The 22,837-nt window shown below is 44.9% G+C and overlaps 1 protein-coding gene across 1 annotated transcript in view; it reads left to right on the forward strand.

Moving 5' to 3' along the window:
- The window catches only part of LOC139541691 (gamma-aminobutyric acid receptor subunit gamma-3), a 440,844-nt gene extending 431,044 nt beyond the window's left edge, over positions 1–9,800 (forward strand). The window contains exons 8-9 of the mRNA XM_071346627.1: positions 3,975–4,177; positions 8,553–9,800. Of these exons, the coding sequence (XP_071202728.1) occupies positions 3,975–4,177; positions 8,553–8,846 (497 nt within the window). The 3' untranslated portion in view covers positions 8,847–9,800. The remainder of the gene's footprint in view (positions 1–3,974; positions 4,178–8,552) is intronic.
- Positions 9,801–22,837: the final 13,037 nt, after the last annotated feature.

Raw genomic sequence — 22,837 nt, forward strand, 5'->3', positions numbered from 1 at the left:
ACTGAAAGATACTGTACTGAAAGATAATGTACTGGTAAGATACTGTACTGAAAGACAATGTACTGAAAGATAGTGTACTGAAAGACAATGTACTGAAAGATAGTGTACTGAAAGATAATGTACTGAAAGATAGTGTACTGGTAAGATACTGTACTGAAAGATAATGTACTGGTAAGATACTGTACTGAAAGATACTGTACTGGTAAGATAATGTACTGGTAAGATACTGTACTGGTAAGATACTGTACTGAAAGATACTGTACTGAAAGATACTGTACTGAAAGATAATGTACTGGTAAGATACTGTACTGAAAGATAATGTATTGGTAAAATACTGTACTGAAAGATAATGTACTGAAAGATAGTGTACTGAAAGATAGTGTACTGGTAAGATACTGTACTGAAAGATACTGTACTGGTAAGATACTGTACTGAAAGATAATGTACTGAAAGATAGTGTACTGAAAGATAGTGTACTGGTAAGATAATGTACTGAAAGATAGTGTACTGAAAGATAATGTACTGGTAAGATACTGTACTGAAAGATAGTGTACTGGTGAGATACTGTACTGAAAGATACTGTACTGAAAGATACTGTACTGGTAAGATACTGTACTGGTAAGATACTGTACTGAAAGATAATGTACTGGTAAGACACTGTACTGAAGGATACTGTACTGGTAAGATACTGTACTGAAAGATAATGTACTGAAAGATAGTGTACTGAAAGATAGTGTACTGGTAAGACAATGTACTGAAAGATACTGTACTGGTAAGATACTGTACTGAAAGATACTGTACTGGTAAGATAATGTACTGAAAGATACTGTACTGAAAGATAATGTACTGATAAGATACTGTACTGAAAGACAATGTACTGAAAGATAGTGTACTGAAAGATAATGTACTGAAAGATAGTGTACTGGTAAGATACTGTACTGAAAGATAATGTACTGGTAAGATACTGTACTGAAAGATACTGTACTGGTAAGATAATGTACTGGTAAGATACTGTACTGGTAAGATACTGTACTGAAAGATACTGTACTGAAAGATAATGTACTGGTAAGATACTGTACTGAAAGATAATGTACTGGTAAGATAGTGTACTGGTAAGATACTGTACTGAAAGATACTGTACTGAAAGATACTGTCCTGAAAGATAATGTACTGGTAAAATACTGTACTGAAAGATAATGTACTGAAAGATAGTGTACTGAACGATAGTGTACTGGTAAGATACTGTACTGAAAGATACTGTACTGGTAAGATACTGTACTGAAAGATAATGTACTGAAAGACAGTGTACTGAAAGATAGTGTACTGGTAAGATAATGTACTGAAAAATACTGTACTGGTAAGATACTGTACTGAAAGATAGTGTACTGAAAAATACTGTACTGGTAAGATACTGTACTGAAAGATAGTGTACTGGTGAGATACTGTACTGAAAGATACTGTACTGAAAGATAGTGTACTGAAAGATAGTGTACTGAAAGATAGTGTACTGGTAAGATACTGTACTGAAAGATACTGTACTGGTAAGATACTGTACTGAAAGATAATGTACTGAAAGATAGTGTACTGAAAGATAGTGTACTGGTAAGATCATGTACTGAAAGATACTGTACTGGTAAGATACTGTACTGGTAAGATACTGTACTGAAAGATAGTGTACTGGTGAGATACTGTACTGAAAGATACTGTACTGAAAGATACTGTACTGGTAAGATACTGTACTGGTAAGATACTGTACTGAAAGATAATGTACTGGTAAGATACTGTACTGAAAGATACTGTACTGAAAGATAGTGTACTGAAAGATAGTGTACTGGTAAGACAATGTACTGAAAGATACTGTACTGGTAAGATACTGTACTGAAAGATAATGTACTGGTAAGACACTGTACTGAAAGATAGTGTACTGGTAAGATAATGTACTGGTAAGATAATGTACTGAAAGATAATGTACTGGTAAGATACTTTACTGAAAGATAATGTACTGAAAGATACTGTACTGGTAAGATACTGTACTGAAAGACAATGTACTGGTAAGATACTGTACTGGTAAGATACTGTACTGGTAAGATACTGTACTGAAAGATAGTGTACTGGTGAGATACTGTACTGAAAGATACTGTACTGAAAGATACTGTACTGGTAAGATACTGTACTGGTAAGATACTGTACTGAAAGATAATGTACTGGTAAGATACTGTACTGAAAGATACTGTACTGAAAGATACTGTACTGAAAGATAGTGTACTGAAAGATAGTGTACTGGTAAGACAATGTACTGAAAGATACTGTACTGGTAAGATACTGTACTGAAAGATAATGTACTGGTAAGACACTGTACTGAAAGATAGTGTACTGGTAAGATAATGTACTGGTAAGATAATGTACTGAAAGATAATGTACTGGTAAGATACTTTACTGAAAGATAATGTACTGAAAGATACTGTACTGGTAAGATACTGTACTGAAAGACAATGTACTGGTAAGATACTGTACTGGTAAGATACTGTACTGAAAGATACTGCACTGAAAGATAATGTACTGAAAGATACTGCACTGAAAGATAATGTACTGAAAGATACTGTACTGAAAGATAATGTAATGAAAGACACTGTACTGAAAGATAATGTACTGAAAGATACTGTACTGGTAAGATACTGTACTGGTAAGATACTGTACTGAAAGATACTGTACTGAAAGATACTGTACTGAAAGATAATGTACTGAAAGATACTGTACTGAAAGATACTGTACTGAAAGATACTGTACTGAAAGATACTGTACTGGTAAGATACTGTACTGGTAAGATACTGTACTGAAAGATAATGCACTGAAAGATAATGCACTGAAAGATACTGTACTGGTAAGATACTATACTGAAAGATAATGTACTGGTAAGATACTGTAATGAAAGATACTGTACTGGTAATATACAGTACTGAAAGATAATGCACTGAAAGATACTGTACCGGTAAGATACTATACTGAAAGATAATGTACTGGTAAGATACTGTACTGAAAGATACTTTACTGGTAATATACAGTATTGAAAGATAATGTACTGGTAAGATACTGTACTGAAATATAATGTACTGGTAAGATACTGTACTGGTAAGATACTGTACTGAAAGATACTGTACTGGTAAGATACTGTACTGGTAAGATACTGTACTGAAAGATACTGTACTGAAAGATACTGTACTGAAAGATAATGTACTGAAAGATACTGTACTGAAAGATACTGTACTGAAAGATACTGTACTGAAAGATAATGTACTGGTAAGATACTGTACTGGTAAGATACTGTACTGGTAAGATACTGTACTGAAAGATAATGCACTGAAAGATAATGCACTGAAAGATACTGTACTGGTAAGATACTATACTGAAAGATAATGTACTGGTAAGATACTGTACTGAAAGATACTGTACTGGTAATATACAGTACTGAAAGATAATGCACTGAAAGATAATGTACTGGTAAGATACTGTACTGAAAGATACTTTACTGGTAATATACAGTATTGAAAGATAATGTACTGGTAAGATACTGTACTGAAATATAATGTACTGGTAAGATACAGTACTGAAAGATAATGATACTGGTAAGATACTGTACCGAAAGATAATGTACTGAAAGATAATCTATTGAAAGATAATGTACTAAAAGATAGTGTACTGGTAAGATACTGTACTGAAGGATAATGTACTGGTAAGATACTGTACTGGTAAGATACTGTACTGAAAGATACTGTACTGGTAAGATACTGTACTGAAAGATAATGTACTGAAAGATAATGTACTGGTAAGATACTGCACTGAAAGATAATGTACTGGTAAGATACTGTACTGAAAGATACTGTACTGGTAAGATAATGTACTGAAAGGCTGTGGAGAAAGTTGGTGTTGAATTTACAGAAACCAGAAACAGAACTGAAGCATCTCTTTCTATCCAGGGATAACCACGGTGTTGACCATGACCACTCTGAGCACAGTGGCAAGGACGTCACTTCCCAGGGTTTCCTACGTGACGGCCATGGACCTCTTCGTCACCGTGTGTTTCCTGTTTGTGTTCGCTGCATTGATGGAGTACGCCACACTCAACTACTATTCATACGGTGCCAGCCCAAGACCCAGACCACGGAACACCCAGAGAATGGTAAGATACAGACCCAGACCCAGACCACGGAACACCCAGAGAATGGTAAGATACAGCCCAAGACCCAGACCACGGAACATCCAGAGAATGGTAAGATACAGCCCAAGACCCAGACCACGGAACACCCAGAGAATGGTAAGATACAGACCCAGACCCAGACCACGGAACACCCAGAGAATGGTAAGATACAGCCCAAGACCCAGACCACGGAACACCCAGAGAATGGTAAGATACAGCCCAAGACCCAGACCACGGAACACCCAGAGAATGGTAAGATACAGCCCAAGACCCAGACCACGGAACACCCAGAGAATGGTAAGATACAGACCCAGACCCAGACCACGGAACACCCAGAGAATGGTAAGATACAGCCCAAGACCCAGACCACGGAACACCCAGAGAATGGTAAGATACAGCCCAAGACCCAGACCACGGAACACCCAGAGAATGGTAAGATACAGACCCAGACCCAGACCACGGAACACCCAGAGAATGGTAAGATACAGCCCAAGACCCAGACCACGGAACACCCAGAGAATGGTAAGATACAGCCCAAGACCCAGACCACGGAACACCCAGAGAATGGTAAGATACAGCCCAAGACCCAGACCACGGAACACCCAGAGAATGGTAAGATACAGCCCAAGACCCAGACCACGGAACACCCAGAGAATGGTAAGATACAGCCCAAGACCCAGACCACGGAACACCCAGAGAATGGTAAGATACAGCCCAAGACCCAGACCACGGAACACCCAGAGAATGGTAAGATACAGCCCAAGACCCAGACCACGGAACACCCAGAGAATGGTAAGATACAGCCCAAGACCCAGACCACGGAACACCCAGAGAATGGTAAGATACAGCCCAAGACCCAGACCACGGAACACCCAGAGAATGGTAAGATACAGCCCAAGACCCAGACCACGGAACACCCAGAGAATGGTAAGATACAGCCCAAGACCCAGACCACGGAACACCCAGAGAATGGTAAGATACAGCCCAAGACCCAGACCACGGAACACCCAGAGAATGGTAAGATACAGCCCAAGACCCAGACCACGGAACACCGAGAGAATGGTAAGATACAGACCCAGACCCAGACCACGGAACACCCAGAGAATGGTAAGATACAGCCCAAGACCCAGACCAGGGAACACCCAGAGAATGGTAAGATACAGCTCCAGACCAGAGAATGGTAAGATACAGCCCAAGACCCAGACCACGGAACACCCAGAGAATGGTAAGATACAGCCCAAGACCCAGACCAGGGAACACCCAGAGAATGGTAAGATACAGCCCAAGACCCAGACCCAGACCATGGAACACCCAGAGAATGGTAAGATACAGCCCAAGACCCAGACCCAGACCACGGAACACCCAGAGAATGGTAAGATAGAGCCGCAGCCCTAAACCCAGAAAGACCCAGAGAATGGTAAGATGCAGCTCCAGACCAGAGAAGGGTAAGATACAGCTACAGACCAGAGAATGGTAAGATACAGCTCCAGACCAGAGAATGGTAAGATACAGCTCCAGACCGGAGAATGGTAAGATACAGCTCCAGACCAGAGAAGGGTAAGACACAGCTACAGACCAGAGAATGGTAAGATACAGCTACAGACCAAGTAAGAAAGAAATGAGCCTTGTGGGCCCTGTGGGTTTCTCTATGGGTTTCCCTATGAGCCCTGTGGGTTTCTCTATGGGCCCTGTGGGTTTCTCTATGGGCCCTGTGGGTTTCTCTATGGGTTTCTCTATGGGTTTCTCTATGGGCCCTGTGGGTTTCTCTATGGGTTTCTCTATGGGCCCTGTGGGTTTCTCTATGGGTTTCTCTATGGGTTTCTCTATGGGTTTCTCTATGGGCCCTGTGGGTTTCTCTATGGGTTTCTCTATGGGTTTCCCTATGAGCCCTGTGAGCCCTGTGGGTTTCTCTATGGGCCCTGTGGGTTTCTCTATGGGCCCTGTGGGTTTCTCTATGGGTTTCTCTATGGGCCCTGTGGGTTTCTCTATGGGTTTCTCTATGGGTTTCTCTATGGGTTTCTCTATGGGCCCTGTGGGTTTCTCTATGGGTTTCTCTATGGGTTTCTCTATGGGCCCTGTGGGTTTCTCTATGGGTTTCTCTATGGGTTTCTCTATGGGCCCTATGGGTTTCTCTATGGGTTTCTCTATGGGTTTCTCTATGGGTTTCCCTATGGGCCCTGTGGGTTTCTCTATGGGTTTCTCTATGGGTTTCTCTATGGGTTTCTCTATGGGTTTCTCTGTGGGTTTCTCTATGGGTTTCCCTATGGGCCCTGTGGGTTTCTCTATGGGTTTCTCTATGGGTTTCTCTATGGGTTTCTCTATGGGTTTCTCTATGGGCCCTATGGGTTTCTCTATGGGTTTCTCTATGGGTTTCCCTATGGGTCCTGTAGGTTTTTCTATGGGTTCCTCTATAGGTTTCCAAATGGGCCCTGTGGGTTTCTCTATGGGTTTCTCTATGGGTTTCTCTATTGGTTTCTCTATGGGTTTCTCTATGGGCCCTGTGGGTTTCTCTATGGGTTTCTCTATGGGTTTCTCTATGGGTTTCTCTATTGGTTTCTCTATGGGTTTCCCTATGGGCCCTGTGGGTTTCTCTATGGGTTTCTCTGTGGGCCCTATGGGTTTCTCTATGGGTTTCTCTGTGGGTTTCCCTATGGGCCCTGTGGGTTTCTCTATGGGTTTCTCTGTGGGCCCTATGGGTTTCTCTATGGGTTTCTCTGTGGGCCCTATGGGTTTCTCTATGGGTTTCTCTATGGGTTTCTCTATGGGTTTCCCTATGAGCCCTGTGGGTTTCTCTATGGGCCCTGTGGGTTTCTCTATGGGTTTCCCTATGGGCCCTGTGGGTTTCTCTATGGGTTTCTCTATGAGCCCTGTGAGCCCTGTGGGTTTCTCTATGGGTTTCTTTATGGGCCATGTGGGTTTCTCTATGAGTTTCTTTTTGGGTTTCCCTATGGGCCCTGTGGGTTTCTCTATGGGTTCCTCTATGGGTTTCCCTATGGGCCCAATGGGTTTCTCTATGGGTTTCTCTATAGGTTTCCTATGGGCACTATGGGTTCTCTATGGGTTTCTCTATGGGTTTCTCTATGGGTTTCTCTATGGGTTTATCTGTGGGTTTCTCTATGGGTTTATCTGTGGGTTTCTCTATGGGTTTCTCTATGGGTTTCTCTATGGGTTTCTCTATGGGTTTCTCTATGGGTTTCTCTGTGGGTTTCTCTGTGGGTTTCTCTATGGGTATCTCTATGGGTTTCTCTATGGGTTTCTCTATGGGTTTCTCTATGGGTTTATCTGTGGGTTTATCTGTGGGTTTCTCTATGGGTTTCTCTATGGGTTTCTCTATGGGTTTCTCTGTGGGTTTCTCTATGGGTTTATCTGTGGGTTTCTCTATGGGTTTCTCTATGGGTTTCTCTATGGGTTTCTCTATGCGTTTCTCTATGGGTTTATCTGTGGGTTTCTCTATGGGTTTCTCTATGGGTTTCTCTATGGGTTTATCTGTGGGTTTATCTGTGGGTTTCTCTATGGGTTTCTCTATGGGTTTCTCTATGGGTTTCTCTGTGGGTTTCTCTATGGGTTTATCTGTGGGTTTCTCTATGGGTTTCTCTATGGGTTTCTCTATGGGTTTCTCTATGGGTTTCTCTATGCGTTTCTCTATGGGTTTATCTGTGGGTTTATCTGTGGGTTTCTCTATGGGTTTCTCTATGGGTTTATCTGTGGGTTTCTCTATGGGTTTCTCTATGGGTTTCTCTATGGGTTTCTCTATGGGTTTATCTGTGGGTTTCTCTATGGGTTTCTCTATGGGTTTCTCTATGGGCCCTGTGGGTTGTGGTCAAAAGTGGTGCACCATTTAGCGAATGTAGTGTCATTTGTGACACAGACTGGATGATCCCAGCTCCCAGCTCTGAGTGACAGGCCTCTCTGGATGCTCATATTAAACACATGACATCACTTCCTTCCTCTCAAACCTGATATCATCTCTGTGTTCTGGCAGTATGCTCCAAGAGAGTCACTCCACTAACCATCTCTCTCTCTCTCTCTCTCTCTCTCTCTCTCTCTCTCTCTCTCTCTCTCTCTCTCTCTCTCTCTCTCTCTCTCTCTCTCTCTCTCTCTCTCTCTCTCTCTCTCTCTCTCTCTCTCTCTCTCTCTCTCTGTCTGTCTGTCTGTCTGTCTGTGTGTCTCTCTGTGTCTCTCTGTGTCTCTCTCTCTCTCTCTCTCTCTCTCTCTCTCTCTCTCTCTCTCTCTCTCTCTCTCTCTCTCTCTCTCTCTCTCTCTCTCTCTCTCTCTCTCTCTCTCTCTCTCTCTCTCTATCTCTGTCTCTGTCTCTCTGTCTCTCTGTCTCTCTGTCTCTCTCTCTCTCTCTCTCCAGAACTACTCAGTGTTGGAAGTGGGACCTGCCCCTACAGTGATCATGTTGAATAACTCCACCTATAACAACTCCCTATACTGGCAGGAATTTGAGGACGCCTGTGTCTACGAGTGCCTGGACGGGAAGGACTGCCAGAGCTTCTTCTGCTGTTACGATGAGTGTAGAGGAGGCGGCTGGAGGAAAGGACGCATCCACATAGATATCCTGGAGCTGGACGCTTATTCCAGAGTCTTCTTCCCCACATCCTTCATTCTGTTTAATGTGGTCTACTGGGTCAGCTATCTGTACCTTTAGCAGGCTGTACTGGGAAGGCTATTTCTACTTTCAGCAACCCGGAGAGAGAGAGGTGCCATGGACTTTAAGACCAGAGAGAGAGAGGTGCCATGGACTTTAAGACCAGAGAGAGAGAGGTGCCATGGACTTTAAGACCAGGGAGAGAGAGGTGCCATGGACTTTAATACCAGAGAGAGGTGCCATAGACTTTAAGACCAGGGAGAGAGAGGTGCCATGGACTTTAATACCAGAGAGAGGTGCCATAGACTTTAAGACCAGAGAGAGAGAGGTGCCATGGACTTTAATACCAGAGAGAGAGAGAGGTGCCATAGACTTTAAGATCAGAGAGAGAGAGGTGCCATGGACTTTAATACCAGAGAGAGAGAGAGGTGCCATAGACTTTAGGAACAGGGAGAGAGAGGTGCCATGGACTTTAATACCAGAGAGAGGTGCCATAGACTTTAAGACCAGGGAGAGAGAGGTGCCATGGACTTTAATACCAGAGAGAGGTGCCATAGACTTTAAGACCAGAGAGAGAGAGGTGCCATAGACTTTAAGACCAGAGAGAGAGAGGTGCCATAGACTTTAAGATCAGAGAGAGAGAGGTGCCATGGACTTTAATACCAGAGAGAGAGAGGTGCCATGGACTTTAATACCAGAGAGAGAGAGGTGCCATGGACTTTAATACCAGAGAGAAAGAGGTGCCATAGACTTTAAGACCAGAGAGAGAGAGGTGCCATGGACTTTAATACCAGAGAGAAAGAGGTGCCATAGACTTTAAGACCAGAGAAAGAGAGGTGCCATGGACTTTAAGACCAGAGAGAGAGAGGTGTCATAGACTTTAATACCAGAGATAGGTGCCATAGACTTTAAGAACAGAGAGAGAGGTGCCATAGACTTTAATACCAGAGAGAGAGAGGTGTCATAGACTTTAAGACCAGAGAGAGAGAGGTGCCATAGACTTTAGGAGCAGAGAGAGAGGTGTCATAGACTTTAAGACCAGAGAGAGAGAGGTGCCATAGACTATAAGACCAGAGAGAGAGGTGCCATAGACTATAAGACCAGAGAGAGAGGTGCCATAGACTTTAAGACCAGAGAGAGAGGTGCCATAGACTTTAGGAGCAGAGAGAGAGGTGTCATAGACTTTAAGACCAGAGAGAGAGAGGTGCCATAGACTTTAGGAGCAGAGAGAGAGGTGTCATAGACTTTAAGACCAGAGAGAGAGAGGTGCCATAGACTTTAGGAGCAGAGAGAGAGGTGTCATAGACTTTAAGACCAGAGAGAGAGAGGTGCCATAGACTTTAAGACCAGAGAGAGAGAGGTGCCATAGACTATACGACCAGAGAGAGAGGTGCCATAGACTTTAGGAGCAGAGAGAGAGGTGTCATATACTTTAAGACCAGAGAGAGAGAGGTGCCATAGACTTTAAGACCAGAGAGAGAGAGGTGCCATAGACTATAAGACCAGAGAGAGAGGTGCCATAGACTTTAAGACCAGAGAGAGAGGTGCCATAGACTTTAAGACCAGAGAGAGAGGTGCCATAGACTTTAAGACCAGAGAGAGAGAGGTGCCATAGACTTTAAGACCAGAGAGAGAGGTGCCATAGACTTTAAGACCAGAGAGAGAGAGGTGCCATAGACTATAAGACCAGAGAGAGAGGTGCCATAGACTTTAAGACCAGAGAGAGAGAGGTGCCATAGACTTTAAGACCAGAGAGAGAGAGGTGCCATAGACTATAAGACCAGAGAGAGAGGTGCCATAGACTTTAAGACCAGAGAGAGAGGTGCCATAGACTTTAAGACCAGAGAGAGAGAGGTGCCATAGACTTTAAGACCAGAGAGAGAGAGGTGCCATAGACTTTAAGACAAGAGAGAGAGAGGTGCCATAGACTATAAGACCAGAGAGAGAGGTGCCATAGACTTTAAGACCAGAGAGAGAGAGGTGCCATAGACTTTAAGACCAGAGAGAGAGGTGTCATAGACTTTAGGAGCAGAGAGAGAGGTGTCATAGACTTTAAGACCAGAGAGAGAGAGAGGTGCCATAGACTTTAATACCAGAGAGAGAGAGGTGCCATAGACTTTAAGACCAGAGAGAGAGGTGCCATAGACTTTAGGAGCAGAGAGAGAGAGGTGCCATAGACTTTAATACCAGAGAGAGAGAGGTGCCATAGACTTTAAGACCAGAGATAGAGGTGTCATAGACTTTAAGACCAGAGAGAGAGAGGTGCCATAGACTTTAGGAGCAGAGAGAGAGGTGTCATAGACTTTAAGACCAGAGAGAGAGAGGTGCCATAGACTATAAGACCAGAGAGAGAGGTGCCATAGACTATAAGACCAGAGAGAGAGGTGCCATAGACTTTAAGACCAGAGAGAGAGGTGCCATAGACTTTAAGACCAGAGAGAGAGAGGTGCCATAGACTTTAAGACCAGAGAGAGAGAGGTGCCATAGACTATAAGACCAGAGAGAGAGGTGCCATAGACTTTAGGAGCAGAGAGAGAGGTGTCATAGACTTTAAGACCAGAGAGAGAGAGGTGCCATAGACTTTAAGACCAGAGAGAGAGAGGTGCCATAGACTATAAGACCAGAGAGAGAGGTGCCATAGACTTTAGGAGCAGAGAGAGAGGTGCCATAGACTTTAAGACCAGAGAGAGAGAGGTGCCATAGACTTTAAGACCAGAGAGAGAGGTGCCATAGACTTTAAGACCAGAGAGAGAGGTGCCATAGACTTTAAGACCAGAGAGAGAGGTGCCATAGACTTTAAGACCAGAGAGAGAGAGGTGCCATAGACTTTAAGACCAGAGAGAGAGGTGCCATAGACTTTAAGACCAGAGAGAGAGGCGCCATAGACTTTAAGACCAGAGAGAGAGGTGCCATAGACTTTAAGACCAGAGAGAGAGAGGTGCCATAGACTTTAAGACCAGAGAGAGAGGTGCCATAGACTTTAAGACCAGAGAGAGAGAGGTGCCATAGACTTTAAGACCAGAGAGAGAGGTGCCGTAGACTATAAGACCAGAGAGAGAGGTGTCATAGACTTTAAGACCAGAGAGAGAGAGGTGCCATAGACTTTAAGACCAGAGAGAGAGAGGTGTCATAGACTATAAGACCAGAGAGAGGTGCCATAGACTATAAGACAAAGACCAGAGAGAGGTGCCATAGACTTTAAGAACAGAGAGAGAGGTGCCGTAGACTATAAGACCAGAGAGAGAGGTGTCATAGACTTTAAGACCAGAGAGAGAGAGGTGCCATAGACTATAAGACCAGAGAGAGAGGTGTCATATACTTTAAGACCAGAGAGAGAGAGGTGCCATAGACTTTAAGACCAGAGAGAGAGGTGCCATAGACTATAAGACCAGAGAGAGAGGTGCCATAGACTTTAAGACCAGAGAGAGAGAGGTGCCATAGACTTTAAGACCAGAGAGAGAGAGGTGCCATAGACTATAAGACCAGAGAGAGAGGTGCCATAGACTTTAAGACCAGAGAGAGAAAGGTGCCATAGACTATAAGACCAGAGAGAGAGAGGTGCCATAGACTTTAAGACCAGAGAGAGAGAGGTGCCATAGACTTTAAGACCAGAGAGAGAGGTGCCATAGACTTTAAGACCAGAGAGAGAGAGGTGCCATAGACTTTAAGACCAGAGAGAGAGAGGTGCCATAGACTTTAAGACCAGAGAGAGAGGTGCCATAGACTTTAGGAGCAGAGAGAGAGAGGTGTCATAGACTTTAGGAGCAGAGAGAGAGAGGTGCCATAGACTTTAAGACCAGAGAGAGAGAGGTGCCATAGACTTTAAGACCAGAGAGAGAAAGGTGCCATAGACTTTAAGACAAGAGAGAGAGAGGTGCCATAGACTATAAGACCAGAGAGAGAGGTGCCATAGACTAAGACCAGAGAGAGAGAGGTGCCATAGACTTTAAGACCAGAGAGAGAGAGGTGCCATAGACTTTAAGACAAGAGAGAGAGAGGTGCCATAGACTATAAGACCAGAGAGAGAGGTGCCATAGACTTTAAGACCAGAGAGAGAGAGGTGCCATAGACTTTAAGACCAGAGAGAGAGGTGTCATAGACTTTAGGAGCAGAGAGAGAGGTGTCATAGACTTTAAGACCAGAGAGAGAGAGAGGTGCCATAGACTTTAATACCAGAGAGAGAGAGGTGCCATAGACTTTAAGACCAGAGAGAGAGGTGCCATAGACTTTAGGAGCAGAGAGAGAGAGGTGCCATAGACTTTAATACCAGAGAGAGAGAGGTGCCATAGACTTTAAGACCAGAGATAGAGGTGTCATAGACTTTAAGACCAGAGAGAGAGAGGTGCCATAGACTTTAGGAGCAGAGAGAGAGGTGTCATAGACTTTAAGACCAGAGAGAGAGAGGTGCCATAGACTATAAGACCAGAGAGAGAGGTGCCATAGACTATAAGACCAGAGAGAGAGGTGCCATAGACTTTAAGACCAGAGAGAGAGGTGCCATAGACTTTAAGACCAGAGAGAGAGAGGTGCCATAGACTTTAAGACCAGAGAGAGAGAGGTGCCATAGACTATAAGACCAGAGAGAGAGGTGCCATAGACTTTAGGAGCAGAGAGAGAGGTGTCATAGACTTTAAGACCAGAGAGAGAGAGGTGCCATAGACTTTAAGACCAGAGAGAGAGAGGTGCCATAGACTATAAGACCAGAGAGAGAGGTGCCATAGACTTTAGGAGCAGAGAGAGAGGTGCCATAGACTTTAAGACCAGAGAGAGAGAGGTGCCATAGACTTTAAGACCAGAGAGAGAGGTGCCATAGACTTTAAGACCAGAGAGAGAGGTGCCATAGACTTTAAGACCAGAGAGAGAGGTGCCATAGACTTTAAGACCAGAGAGAGAGAGGTGCCATAGACTTTAAGACCAGAGAGAGAGGTGCCATAGACTTTAAGACCAGAGAGAGAGGCGCCATAGACTTTAAGACCAGAGAGAGAGGTGCCATAGACTTTAAGACCAGAGAGAGAGAGGTGCCATAGACTTTAAGACCAGAGAGAGAGGTGCCATAGACTTTAAGACCAGAGAGAGAGAGGTGCCATAGACTTTAAGACCAGAGAGAGAGGTGCCGTAGACTATAAGACCAGAGAGAGAGGTGTCATAGACTTTAAGACCAGAGAGAGAGAGGTGCCATAGACTTTAAGACCAGAGAGAGAGAGGTGTCATAGACTATAAGACCAGAGAGAGGTGCCATAGACTATAAGACAAAGACCAGAGAGAGGTGCCATAGACTTTAAGACCAGAGAGAGAGGTGCCGTAGACTATAAGACCAGAGAGAGAGGTGTCATAGACTTTAAGACCAGAGAGAGAGAGGTGCCATAGACTATAAGACCAGAGAGAGAGGTGTCATATACTTTAAGACCAGAGAGAGAGAGGTGCCATAGACTTTAAGACCAGAGAGAGAGGTGCCATAGACTATAAGACCAGAGAGAGAGGTGCCATAGACTTTAAGACCAGAGAGAGAGAGGTGCCATAGACTTTAAGACCAGAGAGAGAGAGGTGCCATAGACTATAAGACCAGAGAGAGAGGTGCCATAGACTTTAAGACCAGAGAGAGAGAGGTGCCATAGACTCTAAGACCAGAGAGAGAGAGGTGCCATAGACTTTAAGACCAGAGAGAGAGAGGTGCCATAGACTTTAAGACCAGAGAGAGAGGTGCCATAGACTTTAAGACCAGAGAGAGAGAGGTGCCATAGACTTTAAGACCAGAGAGAGAGAGGTACCATAGACTTTAAGACCAGAGAGAGAGGTGCCATAGACTTTAGGAGCAGAGAGAGAGAGGTGTCATAGACTTTAGGAGCAGAGAGAGAGAGGTGCCATAGACTTTAAGACCAGAGAGAGAGAGGTGCCATAGACTTTAAGACCAGAGAGAGAGAGGTGCCATAGACTTTAAGACAAGAGAGAGAGAGGTGCCATAGACTATAAGACCAGAGAGAGAGGTGCCATAGACTAAGACCAGAGAGAGAGAGGTGCCATAGACTTTAAGACCAGAGAGAGAGAGGTGCCATAGACTTTAAGACCAGAGAGAGAGGTGTCATAGACTTTAGGAGCAGAGAGAGAGGTGTCATAGACTTTAAGACCAGAGAGAGAGAGAGGTGCCATAGACTTTAATACCAGAGAGAGAGAGGTGCCATAGACTTTAAGACCAGAGAGAGAGGTGCCATAGACTTTAGGAGCAGAGAGAGAGAGGTGCCATAGACTTTAATACCAGAGAGAGAGAGGTGCCATAGACTTTAAGACCAGAGAGAGAGGTGTCATAGACTTTAAGACCAGAGAGAGAGAGGTGCCATAGACTTTAGGAGCAGAGAGAGAGGTGTCATAGACTTTAAGACCAGAGAGAGAGAGGTGCCATAGACTATAAGACCAGAGAGAGAGGTGCCATAGACTATAAGACCAGAGAGAGAGGTGCCATAGACTTTAAGACCAGAGAGAGAGGTGTCATAGACTTTAAGACCAGAGAGAGAGAGGTGCCATAGACTTTAAGACCAGAGAGAGAGAGGTGCCATAGACTATAAGACCAGAGAGAGAGGTGCCATAGACTTTAGGAGCAGAGAGAGAGGTGTCATAGACTTTAAGACCAGAGAGAGAGAGGTGCCATAGACTTTAAGACCAGAGAGAGAGAGGTGCCATAGACTTTAGGAGCAGAGAGAGAGGTGCCATAGACTTTAAGACCAGAGAGAGAGAGGTGCCATAGACTTTAAGACCAGAGAGAGAGGTGCCATAGACTTTAAGACCAGAGAGAGAGGTGCCATAGACTTTAAGACCAGAGAGAGAGGTGCCATAGACTTTAAGACCAGAGAGAGAGAGGTGCCATAGACTTTAAGACCAGAGAGAGAGGTGCCATAGACTTTAAGACCAGAGAGAGAGGCGCCATAGACTTTAAGACCAGAGAGAGAGGTGCCATAGACTTTAAGACCAGAGAGAGAGAGGTGCCATAGACTTTAAGACCAGAGAGAGAGGTGCCATAGACTTTAAGACCAGAGAGAGAGAGGTGCCATAGACTTTAAGACCAGAGAGAGAGGTGCCGTAGACTATAAGACCAGAGAGAGAGGTGTCATAGACTTTAAGACCAGAGAGAGAGAGGTGCCATAGACTTTAAGACCAGAGAGAGAGAGGTGTCATAGACTATAAGACCAGAGAGAGGTGCCATAGACTATAAGACAAAGACCAGAGAGAGGTGCCATAGACTTTAAGACCAGAGAGAGAGGTGTCGTAGACTATAAGACCAGAGAGAGAGGTGTCATAGACTTTAAGACCAGAGAGAGAGAGGTGCCATAGACTTTAAGACCAGAGAGAGAGAGGTGCCATAGACTATAAGACCAGAGAGAGAGGTGCCATAGACTTTAAGACCAGAGAGAGAGAGGTGCCATAGACTATAAGACCAGAGAGAGAGAGGTGCCATAGACTTTAAGACCAGAGAGAGAGAGGTGCCATAGACTTTAAGACCAGAGAGAGAGGTGCCATAGACTTTAAGACCAGAGAGAGAGAGGTGCCATAGACTTTAAGACCAGAGAGAGAGAGGTGCCATAGACTTTAAGACCAGAGAGAGAGGTGCCATAGACTTTAGGAGCAGAGAGAGAGAGGTGTCATAGACTTTAGGAGCAGAGAGAGAGAGGTGCCATAGACTTTAAGACCAGAGAGAGAGAGGTGCCATAGACTTTAAGACCAGAGAGAGAGAGGTGCCATAGACTTTAAGACAAGAGAGAGAGAGGTGCCATAGACTATAAGACCAGAGAGAGAGGTGCCATAGACTAAGACCAGAGAGAGAGAGGTGCCATAGACTTTAAGACCAGAGAGAGAGAGGTGCCATAGACTTTAAGACCAGAGAGAGAGGTGTCATAGACTTTAGGAGCAGAGAGAGAGGTGTCATAGACTTTAAGACCAGAGAGAGAGAGAGGTGCCATAGACTTTAATACCAGAGAGAGAGAGGTGCCATAGACTTTAAGACCAGAGAGAGAGGTGCCATAGACTTTAGGAGCAGAGAGAGAGAGGTGCCATAGACTTTAATACCAGAGAGAGAGAGGTGCCATAGACTTTAAGACCAGAGAGAGAGGTGTCATAGACTTTAAGACCAGAGAGAGAGAGGTGCCATAGACTTTAGGAGCAGAGAGAGAGGTGTCATAGACTTTAAGACCAGAGAGAGAGAGGTGCCATAGACTATAAGACCAGAGAGAGAGGTGCCATAGACTATAAGACCAGAGAGAGAGGTGCCATAGACTTTAAGACCAGAGAGAGAGGTGCCATAGACTTTAAGACCAGAGAGAGAGAGGTGCCATAGACTTTAAGACCAGAGAGAGAGATGTGCCATAGACTATAAGACCAGAGAGAGAGGTGCCATAGACTTTAGGAGCAGAGAGAGAGGTGTCATAGACTTTAAGACCAGAGAGAGAGAGGTGCCATAGACTTTAAGACCAGAGAGAGAGAGGTGCCATAGACTATAAGACCAGAGTGAGAGGTGCCATAGACTTTAGGAGCAGAGAGAGAGGTGCCATAGACTTTAAGACCAGAGAGAGAGAGGTGCCATAGACTTTAAGACCAGAGAGAGAGGTCCCATAGACTTTAAGACCAGAGAGAGAGGTGCCATAGACTTTAAGACCAGAGAGAGAGGTGCCATAGACTTTAAGACCAGAGAGAGAGAGGTGCCATAGACTTTAAGACCAGAGAGAGAGGTGCCATAGACTTTAAGACCAGAGAGAGAGGCGCCATAGACTTTAAGACCAGAGAGAGAGGTGCCATAGACTTTAAGACCAGAGAGAGAGAGGTGACATAGACTTTAAGACCAGAGAGAGAGGTGCCATAGACTTTAAGACCAGAGAGAGAGAGGTGCCATAGACTTTAAGACCAGAGAGAGAGGTGCCGTAGACTATAAGACCAGAGAGAGAGGTGTCATAGACTTTAAGACCAGAGAGAGAGAGGTGCCATAGACTTTAAGACCAGAGAGAGAGAGGTGTCATAGACTATAAGACCAGAGAGAGGTGCCATAGACTATAAGACAAAGACCAGAGAGAGGTGCCATAGACTTTAAGACCAGAGAGAGAGGTGCCGTAGACTATAAGACCAGAGAGAGAGGTGTCATAGACTTTAAGACCAGAGAGAGAGAGGTGCCATAGACTATAAGACCAGAGAGAGAGGTGTCATAGACTTTAAGACCAGAGAGAGAGAGGTGCCATAGACTTTAAGACCAGAGAGAGAGAGGTGCCATAGACTATAAGACCAGAGAGAGAGGTGCCATAGACTTTAAGACCAGAGAGAGAGAGGTGCCATAGACTTTAAGACCAGAGAGAGAGAGGTGCCATAGACTATAAGACCAGAGAGAGAGGTGCCATAGACTTTAAGACCAGAGAGAGAGAGATGCCATAGACTATAAGACCAGAGAGAGAGAGGTGCCATAGACTTTAAGACCAGAGAGAGAGAGGTGCCATAGACTTTAAGACCAGAGAGAGAGGTGCCATAGACTTTAAGACCAGAGAGAGAGAGGTGCCATAGACTTTAAGACCAGAGAGAGAGGTGCCATAGACTTTAGGAGCAGAGAGAGAGAGGTGTCATAGACTTTAGGAGCAGAGAGAGAGAGGTGCCATAGACTTTAAGACCAGAGAGAGAGAGGTGCCATAGACTTTAAGACCAGAGAGAGAGAGGTGCCATAGACTTTAAGACCAGAGAGAGAGAGGTGCCATAGACTATAAGACCAGAGAGAGAGGTGCCATAGACTAAGACCAGAGAGAGAGAGGTGCCATAGACTTTAAGACCAGAGAGAGAGAGGTGCCATAGACTTTAAGACCAGAGAGAGAGGTGTCATAGACTTTAGGAGCAGAGAGAGAGGTGTCATAGACTTTAAGACCAGAGAGAGAGAGAGGTGCCATAGACTTTAATACCAGAGAGAGAGAGGTGCCATAGACTTTAAGACCAGAGAGAGAGGTGCCATAGACTTTAGGAGCAGAGAGAGAGAGGTGCCATAGACTTTAATACCAGAGAGAGAGAGGTGCCATAGACTTTAAGACCAGAGAGAGAGGTGTCATAGACTTTAAGACCAGAGAGAGAGAGGTGCCATAGACTTTAGGTGCAGAGAGAGAGGTGTCATAGACTTTAAGACCAGAGAGAGAGAGGTGCCATAGACTATAAGACCAGAGAGAGAGGTGCCATAGACTATAAGACCAGAGAGAGAGGTGCCATAGACTTTAAGACCAGAGAGAGAGGTGCCATAGACTTTAAGACCAGAGAGAGAGAGGTGCCATAGACTTTAAGACCAGAGAGAGAGAGGTGCCATAGACTATAAGACCAGAGAGAGAGGTGCCATAGACTTTAGGAGCAGAGAGAGAGGTGTCATAGACTTTAAGACCAGAGAGAGAGAGGTGCCATAGACTTTAAGACCAGAGAGAGAGAGGTGCCATAGACTATAAGACCAGAGAGAGAGGTGCCATAGACTTTAGGAGCAGAGAGAGAGGTGCCATAGACTTTAAGACCAGAGAGAGAGGTGCCATAGACTTTAAGACCAGAGAGAGAGGTGCCATAGACTTTAAGACCAGAGAGAGAGGTGCCATAGACTTTAAGACCAGAGAGAGAGAGGTGCCATAGACTTTAAGACCAGAGAGAGAGGTGCCATAGACTTTAAGACCAGAGAGAGAGGCGCCATAGACTTTAAGACCAGAGAGAGAGGTGCTATAGACTTTAAGACCAGAGAGAGAGAGGTGCCATAGACTTTAAGACCAGAGAGAGAGGTGCCATAGACTTTAAGACCAGAGAGAGAGAGGTGCCATAGACTTTAAGACCAGAGAGAGAGGTGCCGTAGACTATAAGACCAGAGAGAGAGGTGTCATAGACTTTAAGACCAGAGAGAGAGAGGTGCCATAGACTTTAAGACCAGAGAGAGAGAGGTGTCATAGACTATAAGACCAGAGAGAGGTGCCATAGACTATAAGACAAAGACCAGAGAGAGGTGCCATAGACTTTAAGACCAGAGAGAGAGGTGCCGTAGACTATAAGACCAGAGAGAGAGGTGTCATAGACTTTAAGACCAGAGAGAGAGAGGTGCCATAGACTATAAGACCAGAGAGAGAGGTGTCATAGACTTTAAGACCAGAGAGAGAGAGGTGCCATAGACTTTAAGACCAGAGAGAGAGAGGTGCCATAGACTATAAGACCAGAGAGAGAGGTGCCATAGACTTTAAGACCAGAGAGAGAGAGGTGCCATAGACTTTAAGACCAGAGAGAGAGAGGTGCCATAGACTATAAGACCAGAGAGAGAGGTGCCATAGACTTTAAGACCAGAGAGAGAGAGGTGCCATAGACTATAAGACCAGAGAGAGAGAGGTGCCATAGACTTTAAGACCAGAGAGAGAGAGGTGCCATAGACTTTAAGACCAGAGAGAGAGGTGCCATAGACTTTAAGACCAGAGAGAGAGAGGTGCCATAGACTTTAAGACCAGAGAGAGAGGTGCCATAGACTTTAAGACCAGAGAGAGAGAGGTGCCATAGACTTTAAGACCAGAGAGAGAGGTGCCGTAGACTATAAGACCAGAGAGAGAGGTGTCATAGACTTTAAGACCAGAGAGAGAGAGGTGCCATAGACTTTAAGACCAGAGAGAGAGAGGTGTCATAGACTATAAGACCAGAGAGAGGTGCCATAGACTATAAGACAAAGACCAGAGAGAGGTGTCATAGACTTTAAGACCAGAGAGAGAGAGGTGCCATAGACTATAAGACCAGAGAGAGAGGTGTCATAGACTTTAAGACCAGAGAGAGAGAGGTGCCATAGACTTTAAGACCAGAGAGAGAGAGGTGCCATAGACTATAAGACCAGAGAGAGAGGTGCCATAGACTTTAAGACCAGAGAGAGAGAGGTGCCATAGACTGTAAGACCAGAGAGAGAGAGGTGCCATAGACTATAAGACCAGAGAGAGAGGTGCCATAGACTTTAAGACCAGAGAGAGAGAGATGCCATAGACTATAAGACCAGAGAGAGAGAGGTGCCATAGACTTTAAGACCAGAGAGAGAGAGGTGCCATAGACTTTAAGACCAGAGAGAGAGGCGCCATAGACTTTAAGACCAGAGAGAGAGGTGCCATAGACTTTAAGACCAGAGAGAGAGAGGTGCCATAGACTTTAAGACCAGAGAGAGAGGTGCCATAGACTTTAAGACCAGAGAGAGAGAGGTGCCATAGACTTTAAGACCAGAGAGAGAGGTGCCGTAGACTATAAGACCAGAGAGAGAGGTGTCATAGACTTTAAGACCAGAGAGAGAGAGGTGCCATAGACTTTAAGACCAGAGAGAGAGAGGTGTCATAGACTATAAGACCAGAGAGAGGTGCCATAGACTATAAGACAAAGACCAGAGAGAGGTGCCATAGACTTTAAGACCAGAGAGAGAGGTGCCGTAGACTATAAGACCAGAGAGAGAGGTGTCATAGACTTTAAGACCAGAGAGAGAGAGGTGCCATAGACTATAAGACCAGAGAGAGAGGTGTCATATACTTTAAGACCAGAGAGAGAGAGGTGCCATAGACTTTAAGACCAGAGAGAGAGAGGTGCCATAGACTATAAGACCAGAGAGAGAGGTGCCATAGACTTTAAGACCAGAGAGAGAGAGGTGCCATAGACTTTAAGACCAGAGAGAGAGAGGTGCCATAGACTATAAGACCAGAGAGAGAGGTGCCATAGACTTTAAGACCAGAGAGAGAGAGGTGCCATAGACTATAAGACCAGAGAGAGAGAGGTGCCATAGACTTTAAGACCAGAGAGAGAGAGGTGCCATAGACTTTAAGACCAGAGAGAGAGGTGCCATAGACTTTAAGACCAGAGAGAGAGAGGTGCCATAGACTTTAAGACCAGAGAGAGAGAGGTGCCATAGACTTTAAGACCAGAGAGAGAGGTGCCATAGACTTTAGGAGCAGAGAGAGAGAGGTGTCATAGACTTTAGGAGCAGAGAGAGAGAGGTGCCATAGACTTTAAGACCAGAGAGAGAGAGGTGCCATAGACTTTAAGACCAGAGAGAGAGAGGTGCCATAGACTTTAAGACAAGAGAGAGAGAGGTGCCATAGACTATAAGACCAGAGAGAGAGGTGCCATAGACTAAGACCAGAGAGAGAGAGGTGCCATAGACTTTAAGACCAGAGAGAGAGAGGTGCCATAGACTTTAAGACCAGAGAGAGAGGTGTCATAGACTTTAGGAGCAGAGAGAGAGGTGTCATAGACTTTAAGACCAGAGAGAGAGAGAGGTGCCATAGACTTTAATACCAGAGAGAGAGAGGTGCCATAGACTTTAAGACCAGAGAGAGAGGTGCCATAGACTTTAGGAGCAGAGAGAGAGAGGTGCCATAGACTTTAATACCAGAGAGAGAGAGGTGCCATAGACTTTAAGACCAGAGAGAGAGGTGTCATAGACTTTAAGACCAGAGAGAGAGAGGTGCCATAGACTTTAGGAGCAGAGAGAGAGGTGTCATAGACTTTAAGACCAGAGAGAGAGAGGTGCCATAGACTATAAGACCAGAGAGAGAGGTGCCATAGACCATAAGACCAGAGAGAGAGGTGCCATAGACTTTAAGACCAGAGAGAGAGGTGCCATAGACTTTAAGACCAGAGAGAGAGAGGTGCCATAGACTTTAAGACCAGAGAGAGAGATGTGCCATAGACTATAAGACCAGAGAGAGAGGTGCCATAGACTTTAGGAGCAGAGAGAGAGGTGTCATAGACTTTAAGACCAGAGAGAGAGAGGTGCCATAGACTTTAAGACCAGAGAGAGAGAGGTGCCATAGACTATAAGACCAGAGTGAGAGGTGCCATAGACTTTAGGAGCAGAGAGAGAGGTGCCATAGACTTTAAGACCAGAGAGAGAGAGGTGCCATAGACTTTAAGACCAGAGAGAGAGGTCCCATAGACTTTAAGACCAGAGAGAGAGGTGCCATAGACTTTAAGACCAGAGAGAGAGGTGCCATAGACTTTAAGACCAGAGAGAGAGAGGTGCCATAGACTTTAAGACCAGAGAGAGAGGTGCCATAGACTTTAAGACCAGA

This window comes from Salvelinus alpinus, chromosome 16, assembly GCF_045679555.1.
Source record: "Salvelinus alpinus chromosome 16, SLU_Salpinus.1, whole genome shotgun sequence".
NCBI lineage: Eukaryota > Metazoa > Chordata > Actinopteri > Salmoniformes > Salmonidae > Salvelinus > Salvelinus alpinus.